Raw genomic sequence first — 22853 nt, 5'->3', positions numbered from 1 at the left:
GCGCCGATTGTGTTTATGAAATTGTGCATACATCTGCGAATGTGCGGCAAGGGAGAGCGCGGCCGTTGGACAAACATGAGCAAATTGTTTTGTGTTACCGTGCACAGATTGATAAGGCTATTTGTTGAATGAAACGCGTGCGCGCACACACATGCACAGAAAAAAAAATGAAACATGAGATAGCAGAGGTTCTGAAAAAGAGGAAAAAAAAAACAATATGTGCTTCAACTATGTAGTCATGTCCGTTATTGTGTTTCAGCGCAGTTTAATTATCGTTCATGAGTTACGCCACATTTGACCTTGCCTCGTGTCCTCGCTTGAGAAATGGAAGCCGGTTCCCCACTGTGTATTTTACGCTCGCCAATATTGTGACAAACGACTTGCTATCTCCCACAAATGACCTTTCATTCGATATGAACAAACGCGGGCTTTAACCGAAGGTCACCTTTCACATCCGCGTACGTGACGAAGGTCGTCCTCACTCATTTCTTGGAGCATCTTTCTACGTGGAAAATGGCAACAGATTATTGTTGTACGCTAAAAATAGAAAGGGAAAGGAAAGGAAGTCACATGTGAAGGTGATCGTCAACGTAAACATTAAACAAAGTGTTGCGTTCTTCAAACAATGGACCTTTCCGACCTGTCAATCACTCGTACAATAATAGCCAATCAGATAGCCGCATTGTCTTGACACGCCCCTGTCGCCATGTTGTCCCACAAGCAATGCTGGTTGTCAGTAGCGTGCGCTTGGAAAAGTTAATGGTCCTCAGATGGGTGCAATTCTGATGAGTTATCCTGCTAGGTTACAAGGCGCCCCCTTGATTCATTTTCCAAAGCCTAAAACACAGTTGAGGAAGTGTCTACGATGGATGAAGGCTCGCGGAAGAGCGCACGTACAACTAAATGTGGACAATATCAACAAACACAAGGCTGTATGTACGAAGGTAGAGTGAGGGAGAAGTATCTTTTCTGAGTTTGATTGAATTATTATCAGTGCAGGATAACAACTTTCACTTTGTTAGCGTATCAGTGACCTGCTGAACGAAGGGTGTCATGTTTTATAGCGAACAGTTGGGTTAGGGATACGTAAATGCGCCATGTCATGCAAAAGAAATGTCTATTTGCCTTTTTGTAACACATCAGACTTTTAAGACAGAGCGCTGGGTTCCGTTACGAGCCAAGTCAAACTTTTTCATCTGGTGACTACGGTACTGACTGAGTTAATCACCACTGTTTGAATGTAGAAAATCGAAGCTAACTCACTTCTAAAGACTACAATGATATTACTCGTGATCTTTCTAAGTAAAAAGTACTCACCCCTGCTTTACATGCGCAGTACGATTCCACTATTTTATCCTGTTGGATTTCAAAATGAAGTTTATGAGGCGTCAAACTTTATTGCATCGATCGCCGACATTTCGCTGTAACTCTTGACATTGCGTCCTGCTCCGTCCAAAATCTTAATTCCGTGTACATATCCTTCCGTGAAATAATTGAGACCTCGCTGTAGAACTCCCTCGGACAAGTCTGACGCATTTGGCAAAAAAACATACCGCAGTATTATTTGGAATACGCATTAGAGAGTCGACTTCAAACCTGTTCTGTTCAGTCGCCATTTTGGAAGCTTGCGGGACCCGGCAGATGTAGCTAAGGAGAGGGAGGAGGGGGGGAGCTCAAGATCGCCAGTCGGAAAGGTCCATCGCATAGCCTCTGCTAGCTTTCGGTTTGTGCCCGTATGTAACCAAACAATTCCCACCTCACCCAAGTTTGTTTGCTTTGGCTTTCCGTCTCTACTTTACTCTCGCGTGGGCGACTATTTGTGTTGGTACAAGGTCATGTGGTTAATGCACATTTGAGTTGTCATGGACTCCTAAGTGGTTTTTAATCAGCAATTATTAGCGAAAGGAGCGTGCGCGCGGGCGCCGGTGAGAGAGTGCCCATCAATGTCACGTCAATTTGCATGGCGCTCTCCAAATTAGAGGTGCATTCTGGGAGGCGGCCTCCACCTGAGTGCCTCATCTCCACGCGCACACACACAAAAGTGTGCAGCCATGGAGTCCATTACGCTTCCCTGTCAAAAAAATGTTCCGCTGCCAATGAGGAACAACCATTACGAGGCTGCGAGGGGAGATAATTTAGCGACGCACATAAAACAGAGCGCATTGGACGCTGCACATTTTAAAGGGGATTCCTCCGACAACGGGTTTGTGTGGACACTTCCCGGACCGTTTTCAAGATAAAACTGCAGCGTGATATATAAATTGCTGTCATTTTCACCAATACCTGTAATTGACAATTAAGCGTGCCGGCGTCTGTGAGCAGCTTTTAATTACCGTTAATAAATGCTGAGACGCGCGTGTCCTGCAATCATAAATATGCATTGCCACGGCGTCCTCGGAGCGCGCTCGACACTCTCGCAGGTGGAAACCGACCGGTCCACCGTGAACCGGACCGCCGACTGCGTCGCCAGGGTGCCGGGGGTGGGGGGTGGGGGTTAAAGGGGTTGGGGGGGGGGGGCGTCACATTCAAAACAGTTTGCAGCACGGTTCAGAGGATTAAATTATTTTTTTGGGTGGGGAGGGGAGGGGAAAAAAAGGGGGAAAAAGAAGCAATTAGAAAAATATTGAGTATGCAGCGATCCACTATAAATGAATTTTCATAGGTTGAGGCATCACTTCATCACGTGTGTCTCTCCGACAAACCTGTGCACCAGAACACCTCACCTGGAACTCCGGTTCGGTCACTCCGGACAAGTTGCTCTTTTTCACAGGCCTTTATCAGCCCGTCAACAAGCTAATATCCCACATATGTCAAAGATGCCGTAAGAACTACATGCAGAAGAAAATAAATACACATTAAAATTCATATTACACAAATAAATGACAAAACACAAACAATAATAAACACACCTCGTTGACCTTCTGACCAAAAAGAGTTATTCTTCTTGCTTCTCTTGCTCTTTCTAGCTAACACCAATCGAATCTTTGCCGCCATTATAGTTTAGTAGAGGAAGTACCCCAAAATAAGCGTCCTGACACCAACAACATTGATGAACAAGGTTCCTCTATATAAAAATGAACTAACGAAAATAATTCTCTCAAGAACATAAATTCTCCCTTGCTATAATTCACAGTTTAATGCAAATAAACAATACAATTAACTCACGTATTATAACTGACACTTATGGCAGCTACATCACTGTATACCTTCGGTCCAACCGCGACCACAAAGTGTTAGTGCGGATCTTCGCCCAGCCGAGCTGCCAAGTCGCGCTGAAACACAGCGCGGGCAGTATCGCCACCGGGGGGCGCAGTTTCACTCTTAGCCGTCGACCAGCAGAAGAAAGTGTTCAGTGGCAAGGGTCCAATTTTGTTGTTATGGCAACAAACGTGATCCTCATGCGTTACTCTCAACAAATTCAGAACAGGGTAGAAAATAAAAAGTATTTCCGTGCTCATAGATTCATTCAACACTTGTAAAATACTTTTCAGAGGGGAAACACCTGCCCGATTTCCTACATTTAGAAATCTTTTTCATTGCTTCCTAATTTTTAGTGATGCAATATTCTCGATGAATTTTGAATTTTTGTTTTCTGTAAGCAAGAATAATTAAAATAACAACAAAAACTATCATTGGCTACTGACTGTATTGAGTCTCTCTTTTCGAATTGAACTATCTGAGATTTTGACAATAGTCCAATTTTTTTGTTAGATGTACCCTGTATATAAATAATGTTTTGAGACATCTTCATAAACAGGCAGACACACACAAAAAAAGATTTAAAACTAAAAGCAGTTCCCCACTTGACGGCCGGTAGCCACATCTGTTTGTAAACAGGCAATTAAACAGTCCAATTTGACACAATATGTCCCCCTTCCAAGCCTTTGTAGACCTCCAAGAGTCCCTCCTGCAGATCTTAATGCCACTTTTAATTGGGCCTTCATTAAAAGCAGCCAGAGCGAAAAGGTCAACCAGGTAAGGATGGACAGCCAAAGGATCCTCAGAACCCATTGCACGTTATTTCTGATGCTCATTAAACACGATAGATGGCGCAACGTGCAAATGGTGGTTTGTACAGCTGCCTTGTGGTTCTGCGGGTCAGGGTTTGAATCTTGTCTCAAGCCTCTGCGGTGACAGCGTGCTCCCCCGCATTCTAAAGTTCAACGTTTTAAGTCTCAGAATTGTCCATTTGTGTGAATGTGAAATGTTGTTTGCTTAGACTGTACGTGCCCTTCGATTGGCTGCTGATCAGAGTTTTTGTCTAGGGGGCTGGGATGGGCTCCAAGATGGATAGAAAACCCTTGACGGAAGCCTCACAATTTGCAGGCATCGGGACGGCGGCCTTTCTCAAATTGGAAATACAGTGATGCCTCGGTTCTCGACCACAATACGTTCCGGAAAATAGTTCGAGAAGTGATTTGTTCGAAAACCGAATCCATGTTTCCCATTACAATGAATGGATAAAGAAATAATGCATTCCAAGCCTTAAAAATTTTGCTTTTTAAAGCATTTAACTTCTCCTGATAATAAACTGCATAGTAGAAATACATGTACAGTTTAAATCCTTTATATAATAATGTAATTTAAGAAATATATTTATTTTTTTTTGCTTAAAATGTATGCTTTAGCAATAGAGTACGCTAGGCTGGGAGTGCGTTGCCGTATCTGTAGCAACTCCGCCCCCAGCCTTGTCAAACTTTTTTTTTTATTAACAAACGTGCAGAATAGAAACTTTAAACAAGCAACTTGCCTTCTTTGGAGCCATGATTGGGGGTTCATACGGTCGTCCTCGAGAAGAAGAAAACCAACAGTCACTTCCGGGACACGTCTGTGTACAGTGGCTGCGTTACACAGAATAAACAAAAGTGTGCTGGTTGCGCCGCACGCATTATGTTATTTCCGTTTTTTTTTGAGGGCGTTCAAATACAGATTTTCTTTCGAAAACAGAAGCAAAAAAATTGTTCGAAAACCGATTTGTTTGAAAACGGGGACATTTGAGAACCGAGGCTTTACTGTATCAGCAAGTCATTGATGTGCTGCCTGTAATTGCCTACAGACACTGCAAGATGGCAGCAGAGCATACTTTTGTATAAATGAAGCTCCGCAGTTCACTTCGACAATTCCTCGGCACAAAAATGCCACAAAACTGTGCCAAAGTCATAACGGAATTGCTTTGGTTAGGACAGAATAAAAAACTAGTAAATGGGTGAGTTTTTCAGTGAATAATGGAGGATATGTTTGCTTGAAAATTGGGAATCTCCGACTAGCTAGCTTGTTGACTTTAAGTAGGGTTTATGTCGATTCCTTAATGAAGGAAATGTTTGCTTATCCATCATCCCGTTTTGTTTTTTCCTTTGTGGGGAGGGGGTTCCGTAGTTCTTCTCGCCCCAGGGGCTCCATTGAGGTCCCCCCGGCGATGTAAGCGCCAACATGCTTCGGGAGCTAAGCCGATCGATCGGCTTGTCAGGAAGACTGATGGAGTCGCAGCGTTTTGCATCTTGGAAAAGTGACATATCGCCTCTTAACATGAGTGAACGTAATGTGAATGATGATGACATTACTGACTTTCAACCGTGATTAACCTCAATTTATGTATGTGTGTGAGATTAGTTTTTTTTCTCATGCTCTTATTCCATCTCCAACCATTTAGTCAGTGAGCCCTAGCTGATATTGATGCTCTTCACAATGATGCTGATGAGAAAAAAAAAAAAACCTCGTAGTTGATTGGCTCATTTTCTTGCCGGCACACTTAGTACAGTATATGTCCGCCAGGGGGAAGCAGAATTCCGCAACATCACTAGTTCGACCGTTGTTGAACAACCTTGATTTATTTAACGACTTTCAATATCGCCTAACTACAAATTGATATCTGACGTGTGCGAATGGATTTAAACACGAATTATAAAGTAAAAAAATGGTAACAACCTCATGATTTTGATCTGGCATGTCGGCGGCCGACTAGAACTCCATTGAAAACCAAAAAACAAAAACAAGTCATATAACAATTCAGTTTATTGTATTTATTTTCCAGACAGACACATCAATTTCTGGACCACAGTAGAGGATGGAAACCTTTCACAGACATTTTTTGTCAATATTATTATTTGAAAATACAAATATAAAATTAGACTTTCCACATTTGATATGTGAGAGACCCCCATCCATCCATCCATTATTATTTTCCATATATTTTACAACGGGGCTTAAGCAAGCCTATATGGTAACCTGAAAGATGCTTTCAGATCAGGTCAGTCGAGTCTGTCTGTCCGTCTCTCGCCATAAAAAGTCGGTTAACGGAATAAAAAACGGAAAAAGGGGGGCAAGTGTTAGGAATGGCCCGAGAGCGACGCGACAAACGCGGCCCGCAATGTACCTGGGATGGACTCCAACAATGGAACAGTGACAGGACGGCCCTACGACATGAGCACAAGTCTGCGGACGGCTCCTACCTAATGAAGACACGCATATACTTGGAAATATATGTCTATTGCATGGGAGGTGGTGACGCTTTCAACTGGAAATGGACTCTCTTTCCTGCCATCTTGAAAGCTTTGATGTCGCATGTGAATAGTGCTTCAAAAAAAAAAAAAACAGAAAAAAAAAGAAAACAGGACTAACTTTGCGGCCACTGTGATGGAGTGGACTCCTTCACTTAAGATGGAAGGCGATAAGGGCGGCCTCGTCGAGCCTCTTTCGGGGTGGCGATGATGGAGAACATTCAAGAGCGGAATTGGAGCTGCCGCTTTTCTGGCGGGCAAAAAAAATGACAGAAAAGTCAGCTAAGTGAAGTGTGGCCATTGCCTAGCACTTGCCTCGAGATTCAAGTTTCAATGGATACGGTTGTACACAAACGTCAACACCTTCCAGGTGGACTTTTTTTTTTCTCGTTTTTTTTTTTGTCTATTTTTTTTCTTTTTCTTAAACCAAGTCCCCCTCCCCTCTCCTTAAATGGAGAAGATGAGTAGACTCCAATGAGTAACATTCATCAGCTGCAAAGCGCTGTCAGTTTGCGATCAAAATGAAATGAGAGCCAAAGAGCCATGCTACCTTAAAGTCCAAGCTACTGCATCACTACGCTCGCTATACGCTACGGAGGCCATTGGTGGCAAAGAAAGTTCAAGTCTTTTTTTTTTTTTTTTCTTTGTGGTTGTTCCGTTCATTCGAACGTGGTGCTAATGCTATATCTTTTCGAAGCAAAACAAGTGGCGAACTAAAGCTAAACTAACTCGATGGAACACTTTCTTTTACCCTGTTGGATTGAAAGCTAAATAGCAAAAAAAAATATATATAGGTTGAAATGTCTTCAGTTTTGATCATCATTCATCATTTTAAGCTTGAGCCAGCGCCGCCTCCTCCCTCGTCTCTGTGATTTGTTGTGAAGTTATGCTTACTTGTTGAATAACAGTCTCGAGAAAATCAAATGGCGTTATTTATTCAGAAAGTATTTCCTCAAATAGTGCCCCCCCCCTCCCTCCCTTAAAAAATTATAAATGACAGGTTGATGGGGAGATACCTTTACTATTGTCATCTTTCCAGCAAACTGCTCCTGTTTGGTCTGGCACACTAAAGACGGATTTGGGCAAAAAAAACAAAAGAAAAACGTAAATGTACAGTAATGTGGTTATATTATCTAGTATCGTACCATCCTATGGTATTCTTTCAATTGCACTTTTGTCTCGTATAAAATACTACAATGGCGGCGATATTGTTTTAAAAAAGAAAGATTAGTTCGTAAAATAACACGAAAAAATGCACATTGGTGCGGTTGTAGATCGTTGCAGCTGTTGCAAGGCGCTTTTTATTTTAATTTTTTTTTTAAAAGGTGTTATTGAGAGGACCCAACAACGAAAGGAGCAAGGCCTTCCAGCAAAAAAAAGTGTTTGGTACTCGCTGCAGTTGAGTGTAAATACTGGTCGTTGTCACTATTTGAGGAATTACGATACGACGATATTTCAATTTAAGCCCTCACGATGGTAATAGAAAGTCTCAGCAACATTTTTTCGCGTTGACGGTTTTCTCGGTCGCATTTTCGAGCTGGCGTCGATTTCCCTTCACCCTTTTGGACACCAAAATGTTTATTTTCATCAAATAACTGCAGGGCAATTGGAATTGGACTTCGATCATTTCAATCTCAAGTAGATCCGAACTGCATAATTGTGCGACACTCCTTTTAAAAGAGTCGGTGATGACGTGCGCGCACATTCGATAGAAACGACTCCGCCGCCACGTGAGCGGCGACGTTGAACGCGACGATCGCACGTATCCCCTCTGGCAAAGCAAATCGAATGAATATACACGTTTTGCATATCTAGCGTTAGCATTTAAGGTAGGATGGCGCACCCCTTTAAAAACATTCAAGGGTGGGATAGCTAAATAATGCCTTGTGTACGGTTGGTTCCACCTCCCAGCAAGTGTTTCTCTCTATTGTCCATCCACGAGAGCTTTGGTTCGCTGAAAACCGCACGAGAGAGGTGACGCCAACAGAAGAAGAATAGGAAAAAAAAGAAAAGAAAAAAAAAAAGAACTAAAAGGTCCAAGTTTGAAAATGTGAGACTAACATGGTCACCGAGAGAAAGGTCTAGTGTATATCTTGACTGGTCCTAAGTCTACTACAGTCACTACAGCTATCATATTAATGAGTTCTATAGAACATCTACTTGTACTTAGAGGAAGGAGGAAGGAATGGAGGAGGAGGAGGAGGGAGGAGGGAGGAGGAGGAGGAAGAGCAGAGGGAGAACAACAATGAAGCACTAGACTGGGAGCAAAGACAGCACTGTGTTTACAAGTTATTTCTTTACACACCCATGGAATACATGAATGAGTAACAAAAGATCTTCCGAGGATGGAAAGAGAGAAAAGCAATGGATGCACAGTACATTTTAATAGTATAGTACAATTATTATTCATATAGAAACCACAACAAAATTGAACTGGAAATCAGCAAAGAAGCGTCTGGGTTTTTTTTTTTTTTTTTGATAGTTTTGTATTTTCTTTTACATCTGAACATTTTTTTTTCCCATTTTAAATTATTACTCGATCACAACTCCATACCTTTGACGTTAAAACTATCCAGCATATTTCTTTACCTGGTTGTTTGGAAATGCAAGTGGGTGGAACAAAACAAAAACAACAACAAAAAAAAAACAGTACATAAAATTATTATGCAGCAGAATGCACACCATCCTAACTGCAAGATGACCTTGAAATAGCCGATGACACTCTGGGAGCGTATCGTTATTATTGTTATTATTTGTGAAATGTTTACGGTTTGATTGCAAGTAATTCAGTGTGTGACCCTGAAATAAATAGGTTCAGATGAGCCATGGGTCGAATAAAAGCAAAGGTCAAACATACTACGAATATTTAGCAAGTTGTTTAGTCACCTCACAATTCGGAGGCATTTTTTCTTTTTTTTTTTTTTTAAATTATTTAGAATACATGAATCCCCCCCCAAAAATTCCTTCACACTAATCCCAAAGCACAGGGCCGCCTTTTAAAAAGCCAACATGTAAATGTGCAAATAGGAAATGGCCTGTACGTCACTACTCACAGTGCAATGATTTTGTCTTCTTCTCTAACTCTTGTCATTTTTAAAACGTATTTTTTTTTAATAGATCTATTTAAATCATTCAGTGTTTTCATTAGCGTGAGAATAAATTAAACCTGCCAGCGATTCCACAACAGAATTCACACGGCTGAGGTATGGTATCAAAAAACCTTTCCTAATTCATTCCAAGAAACTAAAAACGAAGCGGGCTCGCGCACAGAGCCCATACATTGTTTTTTTTTTTTTTCCCCCAAAAGAATTTGGGAAGGAGCAGGATGATACAAACAATAAGAGAAAACCGAGTAGAGTACAAAAGTGTCCGCATATGCACAAAATGCAATCTAAAAGTACAGTGTGCTTTGGATTAAAATCATCTTTTTTTTTTTTCTTCTTCCACTTCATTTGAACAGCTTAACAAAAGATACCAATTCGGATCTTTTTTTGTGGTTGTTGTTGTTGTTATTGTTATTTTTCTTGTTCTAAGTGTCACAAAACTCGAGTGACTTCACACACCATTTGTAAGTTTGCTGGTTTGACACGATTCAGCTTCGACTATTTACAGAGCAACAAGTGTGTGTTGGTCTCAGGGTTGTTAACTTTCAGCAGGGGGAGAAAATAAAAGTATAATAATCAGAATCATAAGTGTTTACAGCTTTTTCTTCTATTCACACACTATAACATATTCTTTGACACACCATCACAAAAATATGCTATTCTCTCACTGAGTTGATTATATGCAGTGACTGGAATAATATGTACAGCTACATTTCTTTTTCACAAGTTTGAATTCACAATGTTGTTATATGAAATTTATTATAGCATTTATATAGTGTGTGTATATATATATATATATATATCTATATATATATATATATATATATATATATATACACACACACACACCACACACACACACACACACACACACACCACACACACACACACACACGGTGTATATATATATATATATATATATATATATATATATATACACATATATATATATACACACAGTATATACAGTGTATATATACGTATACTGTGTGTGTATATATATATTTCTTTTTTTTTTCTAAACAACAAAAACAACACTTATAAAAAAAGGACCATAAAAATATTGGAGTCCTCTTTGTATTGCCCAAAAATAGGTCATTATGGTTAACAATGAGACATCACGAGAAATAAAAAGCGCTACTAAGAATGATCATTTTGTTACCCTCGTATCCGATTTGCCCTAAAATAGATGATTATTATTATTTTTTTTTTCCCAAATCTGAGAATCTTGCACAGCGACTTTCTCGCTTTGTGCGCGCGTCTGTTGGGCCTGAACGGCCACAGTTTAAAGAGCAGAAGAAAACAAAACGAAAAAAACAAAACAAAAAAAAAGACACAAACGTCGTGTGGAACTCAACTGACAAGAGTAACCCAAGCACATGAAAAGAAAAGAGGCGGGTTGAAAAGAGATGAGAAACATCAAACCAAACGCTGACGCTGACGTTATAGGAGGTTTGGAATATAGTACAGCAGTTGTTCGTTCTCTGAGATGACTCATGAGTTTCTTTTCTTCTTCTTCTTCTTCTTCTTCACACGGTTACCCCTTGCGTGCTCTTTTTAGCCTGTCCAGTGTGCCTCAGCAGCGCCACCTGCACACAAAGCCAATTAGAAATTCGGTCCCGTCTTTCCCGGGCCGCCGGACAAACTCTGCCGGAGAGAGGAGAGGACGGCGAGAAAGGCAGTCAATCAAGTGCAAGAACAGCACCGACGTGACGGACAAGCAACAAGCCTTCGTGCGAGGCAGTTATGCGCACATGCTGAAAACTGCGCATTAAGTATTTTCACCTCACTGATGAATCTAATTCCGTGACGGAAGGTGAATGCGAGATGGAGGGTCTGTAGCTGAGATTCTGATAGAAATGCTCATAATCGGATGAGGAAAGCAACTTGGCAGAGCTGGAGTGCAGTTTGAGTGTCTGAGTCATCGAGCCACTGCGTGAGCAACCTTTAACACATGACTCATATATGATATGATCCAAACAATATGAGCCTTATAGTTGAGATTCGGTAGCCTTGTTTCCACCAAGGAGTGCGCTTCAGATCGCTAGTACTTTTGTCACTTTTTTTTTTTTTTTTTTTTTTTTTTTTTACAATGGACCTTCCCAACCTGTCAATCACTTATACAATATTAGCTAATCAGATAGTCGCATTGTCTTGACACGCCCCTGCCGCCATGTTGTCCCACAAGCAATGCTAGTTGTCAGTAGCGTGCGCTTGGAAAAGTTAATGTTACGAAGAAAATGGACCTCAGATGCGCTTGTGGAAGGTGCAATTCTGACGAAAGATATCCAACTATGTTACAAGGGGCCCGCTTGATTCATTTTCCAAAGCCTAAAACACAGTTGAGGAAGTGTCTACGATGGATGAAGGCTTGCAGAAGGGCGCACGTACAACTAAATGTGGACAATATCAACAAACACAAGGATGTGTGTTCGATGGTAAGTGAGGGAGAAGTATTTTCTCTTGAGTTTGATTGAATTACGATCAGTGCAGGAGAACAACTTTCACTTTGTTAGTGTATCACTGACTTGCTGAAGGAAGTGCGTCATGTTTTATGCCGAAGAATCGGGTCAATAATACATACATGGAAGAGAAATGTCTATTTGCCCATTTGTATCGCATCGGACGTTTAAGACATAGCACTGGGTTCCATTACGAGCTAAGTCAAATGAATACACTAACTCACTTCTAGAGACTACAATGATAATACTCGTGATCTTTCCAAGTAAAAAGTACTCACCCTGCTTTACATGCGCAGCACGATTCCACCATTTTATCCTCTTGCATTTCAATATGACGATTGTGAGGCGTCAAACTTTTTTGCATCGATCGCCAACATTTCGCTGTAACTCTGACATTGCGTCCTGCTCCGTCCAAAATCTCAATTCTGTTTACATATCTTTGCGTGAAATTGTTGAGACCTCTCTGTAGAACTCTCTTGGACAAGTCTGAAGCATTTGGTGAAAAACATACCCCAATATTATTTGGAACACGAGAGAGAGAATCGACTTCAAACATGTTCTGCTCAGTCGCCATTTTAGAAGCTTGTGGGTCATGGCTAAGGGGGCGGAGCTTAAGATCGCCATCGGAAAGGTCCATCAGGTTGCCGCGCGACCGCATACGTCCAATTCCAGTCGCACTCAGGCTTCACCCGCTGCTGCTCGGTTTTGTGGAGGAGGGCGACGACCGGTGCGGCGGACAAATAGTGAAGAGGAGGCGGAGAAAAATGCACAGGACTGTAAATAAAATGCAATACCTCTGATGAGATGGCAAGTGGGCCACCTGCTCAATGGTATCCATTTGTAAAAGCTGTCGCAATCAAGGGGCCCTAAAAGTGTACAGTTAGTGCTTTTGTCAGTATGCATTTCAAGGAAAGAAAAGTGAGTAGCACATCTTTTCCTGCTACGAGGTCTCAATTGAAATTCAGTCGGACCATTTGGTCCACCCTCGCTTACTGTAACCAGATAGAGTAGAAAAGGGTGTCGCCCCCCCAAAAACTGACATCATTTTAAATATCACTGAGTAACATTTCCTCAGCAAACAAGATTAAAATTCACATCGTGTTACAAAACAAAACATTTATTTATCAAAATCCCCAAAATGACAGACTTTGATTAAAACTGATCTAAAAATGTATATTTAGAAATATATATTTTCTACCCCCCATCACCTCCAGCATACCGGGTTATGGACAATATCAGCAGCCAACACATCAAACGAAAGAGGGCACTTCTTTCACTAGAAAAAGTTTGTTTCCAGCTTTTTTCATTTTTTGTGTGTGTGTAGTATTTAGCAGCAGCAAAACACCTGCCAACATGACCTTATTATTATGAAATTAAACTCAGCGTCGATGCTAATATATTTTGCTTTACTCAGCCTTCAGAAGATAAAACAACAACAAGGCTGTGAAAGATCTTGTGGTGAGAAAACAATAACTTCATCACAGACATACAAACAGGAAACATCCCGTGAGCATTGTTGGCGTTGAACATCGGTCGTTTTTCACACGGCGCTTGATCGCATGGACTGCTTCTACGACTTACAGCCGCGCATATTCCGGTCATGCCACGGACAAATACCGACTCTGCCCGACACAATGTCGAGTGGCGAGATGATATTAACGCTCTAATCTTTATCTTCTACTCAAAAGCTGTCATGCTCTCAAGGGTCGCCATCTGCAGCGGTTTAAAAACTCAAATTTAAAAACCTACCTGCTGAATATAGACATTCAAAAGATTTTGTTAATAGAAATAATGCCTTTTTTGGGGGACACACCCTTTATAAATCAGAATATTTGAATACAATCGTATTATTATTATTATTACAAAGGAGAAAATGCACGCTTTTCCAAATCAAGTATGTCACACAAAACACCATCTAATCTAAATCATACAATTTTGGGAAAAAAAACAAAAAACAAAAAAACCCCCAAAAAAACAAAAAAAAAAACGACAACAACCCTCATATGCACGTATGCACACACACACTCGTGATTAGATATGAGCGCACGGCGAGATCATAAACATCCCAGAATAAGACGACGACGGCGCTCAGCTAATCAGGCTGGCGTCGGAGCGGCTGCCGACAGGTCGGTTGAAATCACAAGCAAAGGAAGGAGCGGGCCTTTCAGCTGTGATTAGCCGCTGCTATCGCCTCAATCAGCTAATTGCGTTCTAATTGTCTTGCATATAAAAACAGTTGAAATCATTACGGCTTCTTTGCAGCCGCTATTTTGATAGTGGCTAAAGGGATTAATAAAAGCAGCGGAGCATGACTCGGAAGTCGTGTGCGACGCTGACGACGAGGACCCCATCAGCATTCCGGTTTGCTGCCTGATTGTGAAGAGATGATTTAATAATGCTGATGTATTGGGGGAAAAAACACCGGGGACGCTGGCAACGCAGCTTCTGTTGCGTTCGGCAACAGAAAGGCAAAATATCTCACGATTTTAGCTCTAATAGTCATCAAAACGATTCTGATTGGCTTACTGTAAGTGGAAACAGCAACATTGCTATGGCAACCATGGATCACCTACTCTGGACCGGCCAGAATAAAAACTGTTTTGTGAACGGTGGACCGTCAGTGCTAATTTTACTTTTGAATAAAATGAAATTATTAAGCATCCATCCATTTTTGATATTGCTTGACCTCATTAGGCTCAGATGTGAACTGGAATATTTCAATTTTCATCCATCCATCCATTTTCTTTGCCGTTTAACCTCACAAGGGTCGCAGGGAGTGCTGGAAACTATCCCAGCTGTCGACGGGCAGGAGGTGGGGTACACCCTGAACTGGTCGCCAGCCAATCGCAGGGAACATGGAGACAAACAGCCGCACCCACAATCACACCTCGGGGCAATTTAGAGTCTCCAATTAATGTTGCACGTTTTTGGGATGTGGGAGGAAACCGGAGTGCCCGGAGAAAACCCACGCAGGCACGGAGAAAACATGCAAACTCCACACAGGCGGGGCCGAGATCGAACCCATGTCCTCAGAACTGTTAGGCCAATGCTTGACCAGCTGCTCCACCGTGCCGCCCAATTCAATGTTATTTTTTCAAATAATGTTATAAACTGAGCTACAGATAAGTGTGACAAAAATGGATGGCTGGAGGGATAAAACGTCTCAATGTAAAGCATAAACATAGATTGACTCGGCTTCTCGGCCTTCTGACAATGTTTTTATTGATTTGATGACCCAATGTCAAATGTATTTCGCTACCATCGAGGGAATCCGGAACTCAAAAAATAAAAACAAATCAATTCTTTTTAACAGTTGCTTCAAATCTAAAAAAAAAAACAACAAAAAAAAACAAAACAAAACAGCAAAACCCTGCTTATTTAGCACATGCTTTTAAACGACCTGCTCAATATTATCCACCGAAGCAACAAATGGAAAAGAATACAAACGCTTCATTTCCGTCGGTGAATTCACTGTTGGTTAATCTGCCTTGAAAACGAGCCAGCCCGATCTTTCCCCGACAAATATTTTGTCCCCAAAACCGATGCCAGCTGATTATGGCTGCTAGCCAGTGGACCTAAAACAATGAAAAGAGGTGCCGCTTTGGAAGTCAATAACAAAAAAAAAAAAAAAAAAGCTTTTTGTTTGGATATCATTATTTATTTGTACTTGCTTCGATGGAAATCATGCGAGATGGTCGCACACAAACCTAAACGGTCGCTTTTAACGGAGTCGGAGTCAACCTTTGCTTTCTGGTTAGCGGGATTCAGTATCATGATGTGTACTATAAAGTTTACGTCACTATCAGTAGTCCTGCAGGACTAGTAGGCTCTTCATGATCCCGCCTCCACCCGTATGCTAATTACTTTTTATTCCCACAAAGCAGGTGTTATTTGCATGGCCTCTTCTCCCCGCGTCAGTTTAATCGTGTAGAACTATTAAAAACATGCCCCAACAAGCCGAGCGCCAGTGCAGAAGCTCAGCCGTGCTTCACCGTGCTAGGGCCATAAAAACCAGATGAAATACTCAGTGAGGTCCAAGAGAGAAGAAATGCCAAGCAAAACAAAGGATTCGCCCGGCGTCCGCATCGACAGCCGGGCCCGGGCAGGAGTGCGTTTGCCGGGCCGCCACGTTGAATAGCACAAATAATGGGAGTGCATTTTTAACACAGAATAAATAAAAGTCACAGACTACCTTGAGCAGCACGTTGGGCTCGTTTCACACTGTTCCTACTTAACCTCAAAGGCCCGTTTCCACTTTTTGGAACTGCGATTTCATTGCCTCAGCCAGAATTCTATTTTGCCAAGTCATTGTGACTTGTTTTGTTCTGATTGGTATGATTTATCATATCTAGGATGGGGAAAAAAAAAGCTACGGGATGATTGTTTTGAGGCCCAAGTGTCGATTACAAAGTAAGATTAAGGATGCGATTAGAATGCGATCAGTTAAGGACAGTCCAAAATCAGCTTGCATACAGTCCAGCTCACTTGTGACACTAATGAGGACAAGCACGATAGGAAATGAAAATTACTTTTAAAATCTGATTTCAAATCACCTAAAAGCTTTTTCGATGGTTGACTTTTTAATGCCAATTAATATATTTGCGTGTACGGAAATTCAGCTTCTCCTTTTGACGAACTAAAATATTACATAATTTCAGGCCTTTGCGACTTTTTTCCCCACACGCTTTCAATTCTGCGGTTTACGAGATGATGCGGCTAATTTGTGCATTCTTTCTAACGTCCGCAAGGGGGCACTCGAGCGGAAAAGGTAAGCGTGAGACCGGGGGAATATATGTGCCGAGGAAGTGACTTTTACCCATACAGCCCTGTTACTGCTGTCTCTCAGTGATTTTTACCAGTATGTTTTTTTTATTTTTTTTATTTTAACCGGCCCTGTTAGCATTAAACTCTCTGTGTACCGTCTTTCTTTGAAAATATCTCGTGTTTCAATGTGGGCACTTTCAGCTTTTCCACATCTGCGGCATATGTATGTACCAAATGGTATTTCCTTTACAATTGTACTGGGTGAGGGTTATAACCAGGTGCGCTATATAGCCCGAGAATTACGGTAGTCAGATCTCCGACAGTCCTGCTCGTTCTACATTTTTAATTCGACGCAGGACAGGAAGCGGTGGCTAACTACTCACCGAAAGTGGAAGTGTGTCCAGCAGCGCAAATTGGACAAGGACTCTAGATTCAGACAAAAAGTGCTTGGCAGCGAGGTGAACCCAAGCCTTGGGACAGCTGGCCTCCCTAAAAATAACATGCAATTTTTTTTTTTCTGCAGGGGTGACGCATGAGGTGAAGTGAGGTAATTGCTGCTACTGCTGAGGGCAATAAACATTAGCATTTGTCACAAATCACTTTAAAAGCTAAGATTAGGTTCAGCCTGACGGCCGCGCAGGTTGCTGAATTGTCACCCGTGTGGATTCGAGTACGGGCACTTTTTCAATAAAAGTCCATGAACACCGCCTTGCTGAGATAAATGACACAAAATGAGTAGTTTGCAATACAATGTCAGTAAAGTGGGTGGACGTTTGAACGCAACCGAGGCCAAGGCGGACAGACAGACATAGGCAAAGATCGCCTACTCACGGTGATGCTGGGGCCGAACCCGGAACCGGGCTGTGGGCTGGCGGCGCTGATGAAGTTGCCCACGGCCGACTCCTGGCTGCTGGGTCCGTAAATGTCGGCCACGGGCCCCGGGCTGCTGGTGCCGTGGAATGCGCCGGGCCTCGACGGGTTGCCGCCTGCATGAAAACACAATGCAGAGCGGGGCAGCTCAGAACCTCCTCGTTATCGACGGCGGACTGCTTACGCTCCGTTCAACCAATAGAACTCGTGACTGGATTCACGAGAATCGCATCACGGCCAACTCTTGCCCGATTTTCTTTTCAATTGACATCAAATGAAGATGGAATCCAGTATGACATTCTATTCTCGTTGGAGCAACATGCTGTGTCGTATCATTCAAAAAATCTACTTCAAATCATGCACAACACAAACCAAGAACAATGCCAGAAATTCCCAGCATGCTTTGCAAGTTCAAGTACGGTTGCTGTGTAAATGCTTATATGCATAATGAGAAGGGATACTTGTCAACAGAGTGATACGCCGCTGGATAATTTTTTTGTCCCCGCCCAACTGAGCAGCAACGTTTATTGCCTCTCTTTTATTATACGAGAGATCACGACATGCAGCGACTTCAAAAACACGGCTGTTGCTTCTGAAAAAACCTGGAACCGTGTGCCAACTTGTCAGTCCTTTGCAGTAACGTCACAGTCAAAACATGCGTTGGACAACCCATAGGAAGGTATCGGGGGGGAAATATACGGGGAGTCCTCGCTCTACGACTGAGATCCGTTCCTACAGTAGCGACTTAACTCGACTTAAGTCGGATTCCACCATTAAAGTCAGAATCCACATCAAAATACTTTGTATAAAAAAAAAAGGTATATTGAAATAAACAAAATGATGTACGTAGCATTACTGCTGAGAGGTGGATGGAGAAGAAGAAGGGGAGGCTGTGCTTAGCGATTGCCAAGGAACCTAGTCCTCAACCCTCTCCATCTCCATGAGTATCAAAGAACCTTGTTTCGTGATCATTGTACCTGACATAGGAACGGAACCCTTCACAAGTGCTAAGATGCGGGCTTTATCTTTAATAATTGTCACCATGGTCGACCGATTGAAGCCTCGGTGGTGTGGGTGTCTCTCCTTTCTCCAATCTTTTTATGATCTTGAGCTTCCTTCACATGGTAATGGATTTTCCTTCGATCTGCAGAAGCATTGCTAAAAGACACAGCTTTGTCTTTGGGGCGATAATGTCTAAAAAGGAGGGCGAAAAATGCGAAGATATTCCCGGCACACAAGCACGGACAAGCATTAGCCAGACAAAATGGCGGAAGGGGGTTGGGCGTTGTAAAGTCGAGACCATCTTAACCCGAGGACTCCCTGTATAAGCTTGACCTGCATTCATTTGCGGGTCCAAACTCAGGGAACCCAAAACAAAACAAAACAAAACACTTTACACGACTTCTCACCACCTTTGGCCCTCCGAGTAAAGAGCAAGTCAGACTGATGAAAAGTTTTTTGACAATCCAGACTAATACTAAAGGGTTGTAACGGCGGGACTTTAGGAGGGAAGGGTGGGTTGAAAGACGGCTGACGAGAGTGAAAAATGGGAACGTCTGCGACTAAATGCAGCGATGCTACAAATTGCCTCTGATTAAGTGCAAGCGCTTTAAACAGGTAGAACCGCTAGTGCTATTATCTTGTCTCCAAACAACCCAGTGGGAAGTCATCTCATATTTTTAATATTGTTAATGCAAAGACTGCAAACGGAGGGCAGAACCAAGACTAAACTAAATATGAAATGTCATCGCCTTTTTTATTTATCATTAGAGCAACATACACTGAGTACACGCTTTTCCAAAAGATATCTATCTAAAAATTAGCTTCCTTAATTATTCAGTACTCAGGAAGAAGTAAAAACACTTCCTAATGGGGGAAACAGTTCATCACTCGAATGCTATATTTCAGATGAACTGGACTATTTTCCACCAAAAAGTAACATCATCCATCCATTTTCTTTGCCGCTTATCCTCACGAAGGTCGCGGGGAATGCTGGAGCCTATCCCAGCTGTCAACGGGCAGGAGGCGGGGTACACCCTGAACTGGTCGCCAGCCAGTTGCAGGCCACATGGAGACAAACTAGAAACGGATTTCAACTTACTAGAGTCCATCGTTATTGTCAAGAAATTCACATGACGCCGCCTCAAATGCAAACAGTTTCTGAACTTCACATTTTATTCATGAAAATGGGTGATCATGTGATCAAGCTAGCTATGTTGATTGCCTGCTCCGGTGCAGGCAAGCCTGAAAAAGGTGATACACACACTTTTCACAGAGCGTTTATTTAAATGGTATTTTTTCGCCCTAAATAAGACCACTTCACTCTACGCTCGAATAAAGCCACCACATAACTCACTGTAGACACAGTCAGTGCATGCAATGTGTGCATTCAGTGGAAGCAATCCGCACCCTGCTCATCCACGTCAAATGAAAAAGAAAACGCTCTATAGGGAGCAAAGGAAGCTGTGATAATGCGTGTTGTCTATAATATGACGTAGCGCAGGTTCCGAACTCCCATCACACCACCGGACTTGACGCCGCACAGCCCGTCTGTGCATTTCTAGTGTTTGCTGAGCTCCGTTTTGTCCCGACCGGCTGCAGTAAATGCCAACATCTGCCCGAGGCAGCTGGCCAACGTGCTATTCGAGCAATTTTCGGACTTGTCCTCCAGTCTGAGAAGGCCACGCTTCCCTTTCTCAGCTTTCTTCCTCCTTTCACTTCTGCTAGCGAAGGTGAAGACACAACTTTTGAGTCTTTGGAGAGTAACAAAGCAAGCAAGTGCATATGAGTCACCAGAGAGGTGGCAGTTAAGCACCACCGGGTCAACCCTGTCACCGACAAGTTCAGTAAATCACACTCCCTGACGGCGGTGACAACGGACAAATAGATAAATAAATTAGGCTACCATTGTACAACTATTCTTTCATATCTGAAAATATGCTCATCAAAGAAACTAAATTCAACATTTACACACTGACCAGGGGTATCCCTTTTGTCCGAGGGATGATATGACATATGATATGATCGTATACGATCAATCACATAAATGTGGAATTACATCACCAATTTATTACATGTACATTGTGGGAAAAAATGGTTGTAATATCTGTTAAAAATAAGCCAATTTGGTAAAAAAACTTCTGCCAGAAAGGAAAAAACAATTTTTTTGCAAGGAACATGAAGAAAATTATTTGCTTGCATGGGTCACATATAATGTTGTGGTGGGCCAGTTCTGCCCCACAGGCCTTCAGTTTGACACCGTGACCCGAGCAGTGAAATGTCACTTTGCTGTCGACTTTGTGTGAAAGTATACATCTAAACGTCACATTTAAATGAGGGAAAACATGTAAAGGTTAACCCTTGATCACAAACTTTTTCCTTTCGGCTTGTCCGTTACAGATCAGCAATTCAAATCCATCCATCACTTGAAAGAAATACCATTTTTGAAGAGCTAAGCGTCCTTTATGATGTCATCGTGGTTGCACGGCTCACATGCAAGTGGTGGATGACGTTGTGTCAGGCCCAATACAGCGTGGCAAAGAAACAGGCAATCAAGGTCAAGTTTTCAAAAAAAAAAGAAAAAAAAAAGAGGGAAACATGCAGTCTCAGCAAGACATTGATTTTCTCTTTTTTTTTTTTTTTTAAAATGGGATAGAGAGATTGATATATTGACAAGTGCAGGAGGGAAAAAAACAACGAAAGTAAAAAGTGAAAGATCTGCCATCTGCATGGAGTAATGTCATGAATCAAAGTGAAAAGTCCGGAAGAAAAAAAAAAGGGGGAAGATAGATACGCAGATACAAACCTGTGTTCTTAAACTGATCCGGGCTGTGTAGGTGCTGGAGGGGGGAGTTGCAGGCGGAGGTGGCATGCTCACTGTGCAGCATCTGAGCCGCCTGGGGCCCCAGGGAGCCATAGTCAGCAAAGGAGCAGGGCCCCCCCCTTTGGTCACCGGGCGCGGAGTAAAACCCATAATCGGGGAGGCCTGGGAGATACAGTAAAGGTGGGGAGGGGACTCCATCATTGTGGAAATTCAACTTTGTCAATGTCAAAGTCAACGTCCAGATTGCCGAGCGGCTTCTCCTCGTGTGTGTAAATGCACCCCCCCCCCCCCACACACACACAACCTGGTCCCGCTCCCCCTCCCACGTCCGACACACTCGGCTGCATCCTAAACGTCGCCACAATTATTCCTCTTGTAGCCCTGACATTTATTTTTTTCATCTGTTTCTTGAGTTTATTTATTTATTTTTAGTAGAATTGCCCAAGGTTTGCATGTGTGTTTTTTTTTTTTTTTTTGGTGCGCGCAATCATTACAGAGTGAGATGAAACTGAGCAATCATTAAAACACAGGTCAATACATTCTCATTTCGAACGGGACAACTCTCCGTTGACGTACCTGAAGGAAGCCCCGAATGAAAGAAACACAAAGCGCGCCAATCAATAATTAATTTAATGGCTCCTCTTTGACCAGCGAGCGCGAGATGATAAGGCCGCGCGCCTATGCGCACGAGATACAAATGCATCGGCGTTGACGGACGCCGCGCGTTCCCGACGTGATCCAAACACGTAACCCCCCCACCCCTCCACCTCCTTCGAATAACGCTCCCTCCGACACAGATGGTGGATTATCAACAGTTTAGAAAATGTCATTCAGCAGTAAGTCGTGCTGACATTTATTGCATGTCCTCTTAATCGGAGACAAGCTGCTCATGGAAAGAGGGCAATTAAAGCGAACGTCCTCCTCACGCCTCTTTTTTAGATAGCAGCTTTAATCTACTCAGGAGGGACTCAGCCCCGGCGACAGCGACTCCCTTCCGTCGCCGCCCTCCCTCGACGCGTGTTTGTGTTTTTATTTGGCCCGCGGAGCGAGCAGCCATCGGAAGCCACTTCACCTCTACCCACTCGCAATGATAAAGTCCACTTGTGCCAAATGGAACGCGAGCAGCCGCCGTGCATCTCCCGCCAGTGCTTTCTAGCACTCTGATCCGGCCACTTGTGGGCTGTCGGCCCACTCGTCAAATTATAGGATCCAAATGCAGCAGGCTTCCCACGTACGTCGAGTAATGCCTGACACATTGAACAAAGCTCAAGAGCCGATCATTACATTTAGTACGCTTTGAAAAAATGTCACAGAAAATTGATTGGCCTTGCTA

The 22853-nt window shown here is 42.6% G+C and overlaps 1 protein-coding gene across 11 annotated transcripts in view; it reads right to left on the bottom strand.

Annotated features, from left to right (window-relative positions):
- Positions 1-6010: 6010 nt before the first annotated feature.
- The window catches only part of LOC133491387 (RNA-binding protein Musashi homolog 2), a 213472-nt gene continuing 196629 nt past the window's right edge, over positions 6011-22853 (bottom strand). For 3 of the 11 annotated variants that reach the window (XM_061802422.1, XM_061802421.1, XM_061802418.1), the window contains 3 exons: positions 21503-21682; positions 17659-17813; positions 6011-6747 (listed from right to left, as the gene is read on the bottom strand). In XM_061802422.1, coding sequence (XP_061658406.1) covers positions 6649-6747; positions 17659-17813; positions 21503-21682 — 434 coding nt within the window. In that variant the 3' untranslated portion in view covers positions 6011-6648. The other 8 variants (XM_061802423.1, XM_061802420.1, XM_061802425.1 and 5 more) reach the window with 5 other exon arrangements.

This window comes from Syngnathoides biaculeatus, chromosome 18 (assembly GCF_019802595.1).
Source record: "Syngnathoides biaculeatus isolate LvHL_M chromosome 18, ASM1980259v1, whole genome shotgun sequence".
NCBI classification, from domain to species: domain Eukaryota; kingdom Metazoa; phylum Chordata; class Actinopteri; order Syngnathiformes; family Syngnathidae; genus Syngnathoides; species Syngnathoides biaculeatus.
Note: the sequence above shows the minus strand (reverse complement) of the source record. Positions and strands in the feature narration are given on the sequence as shown.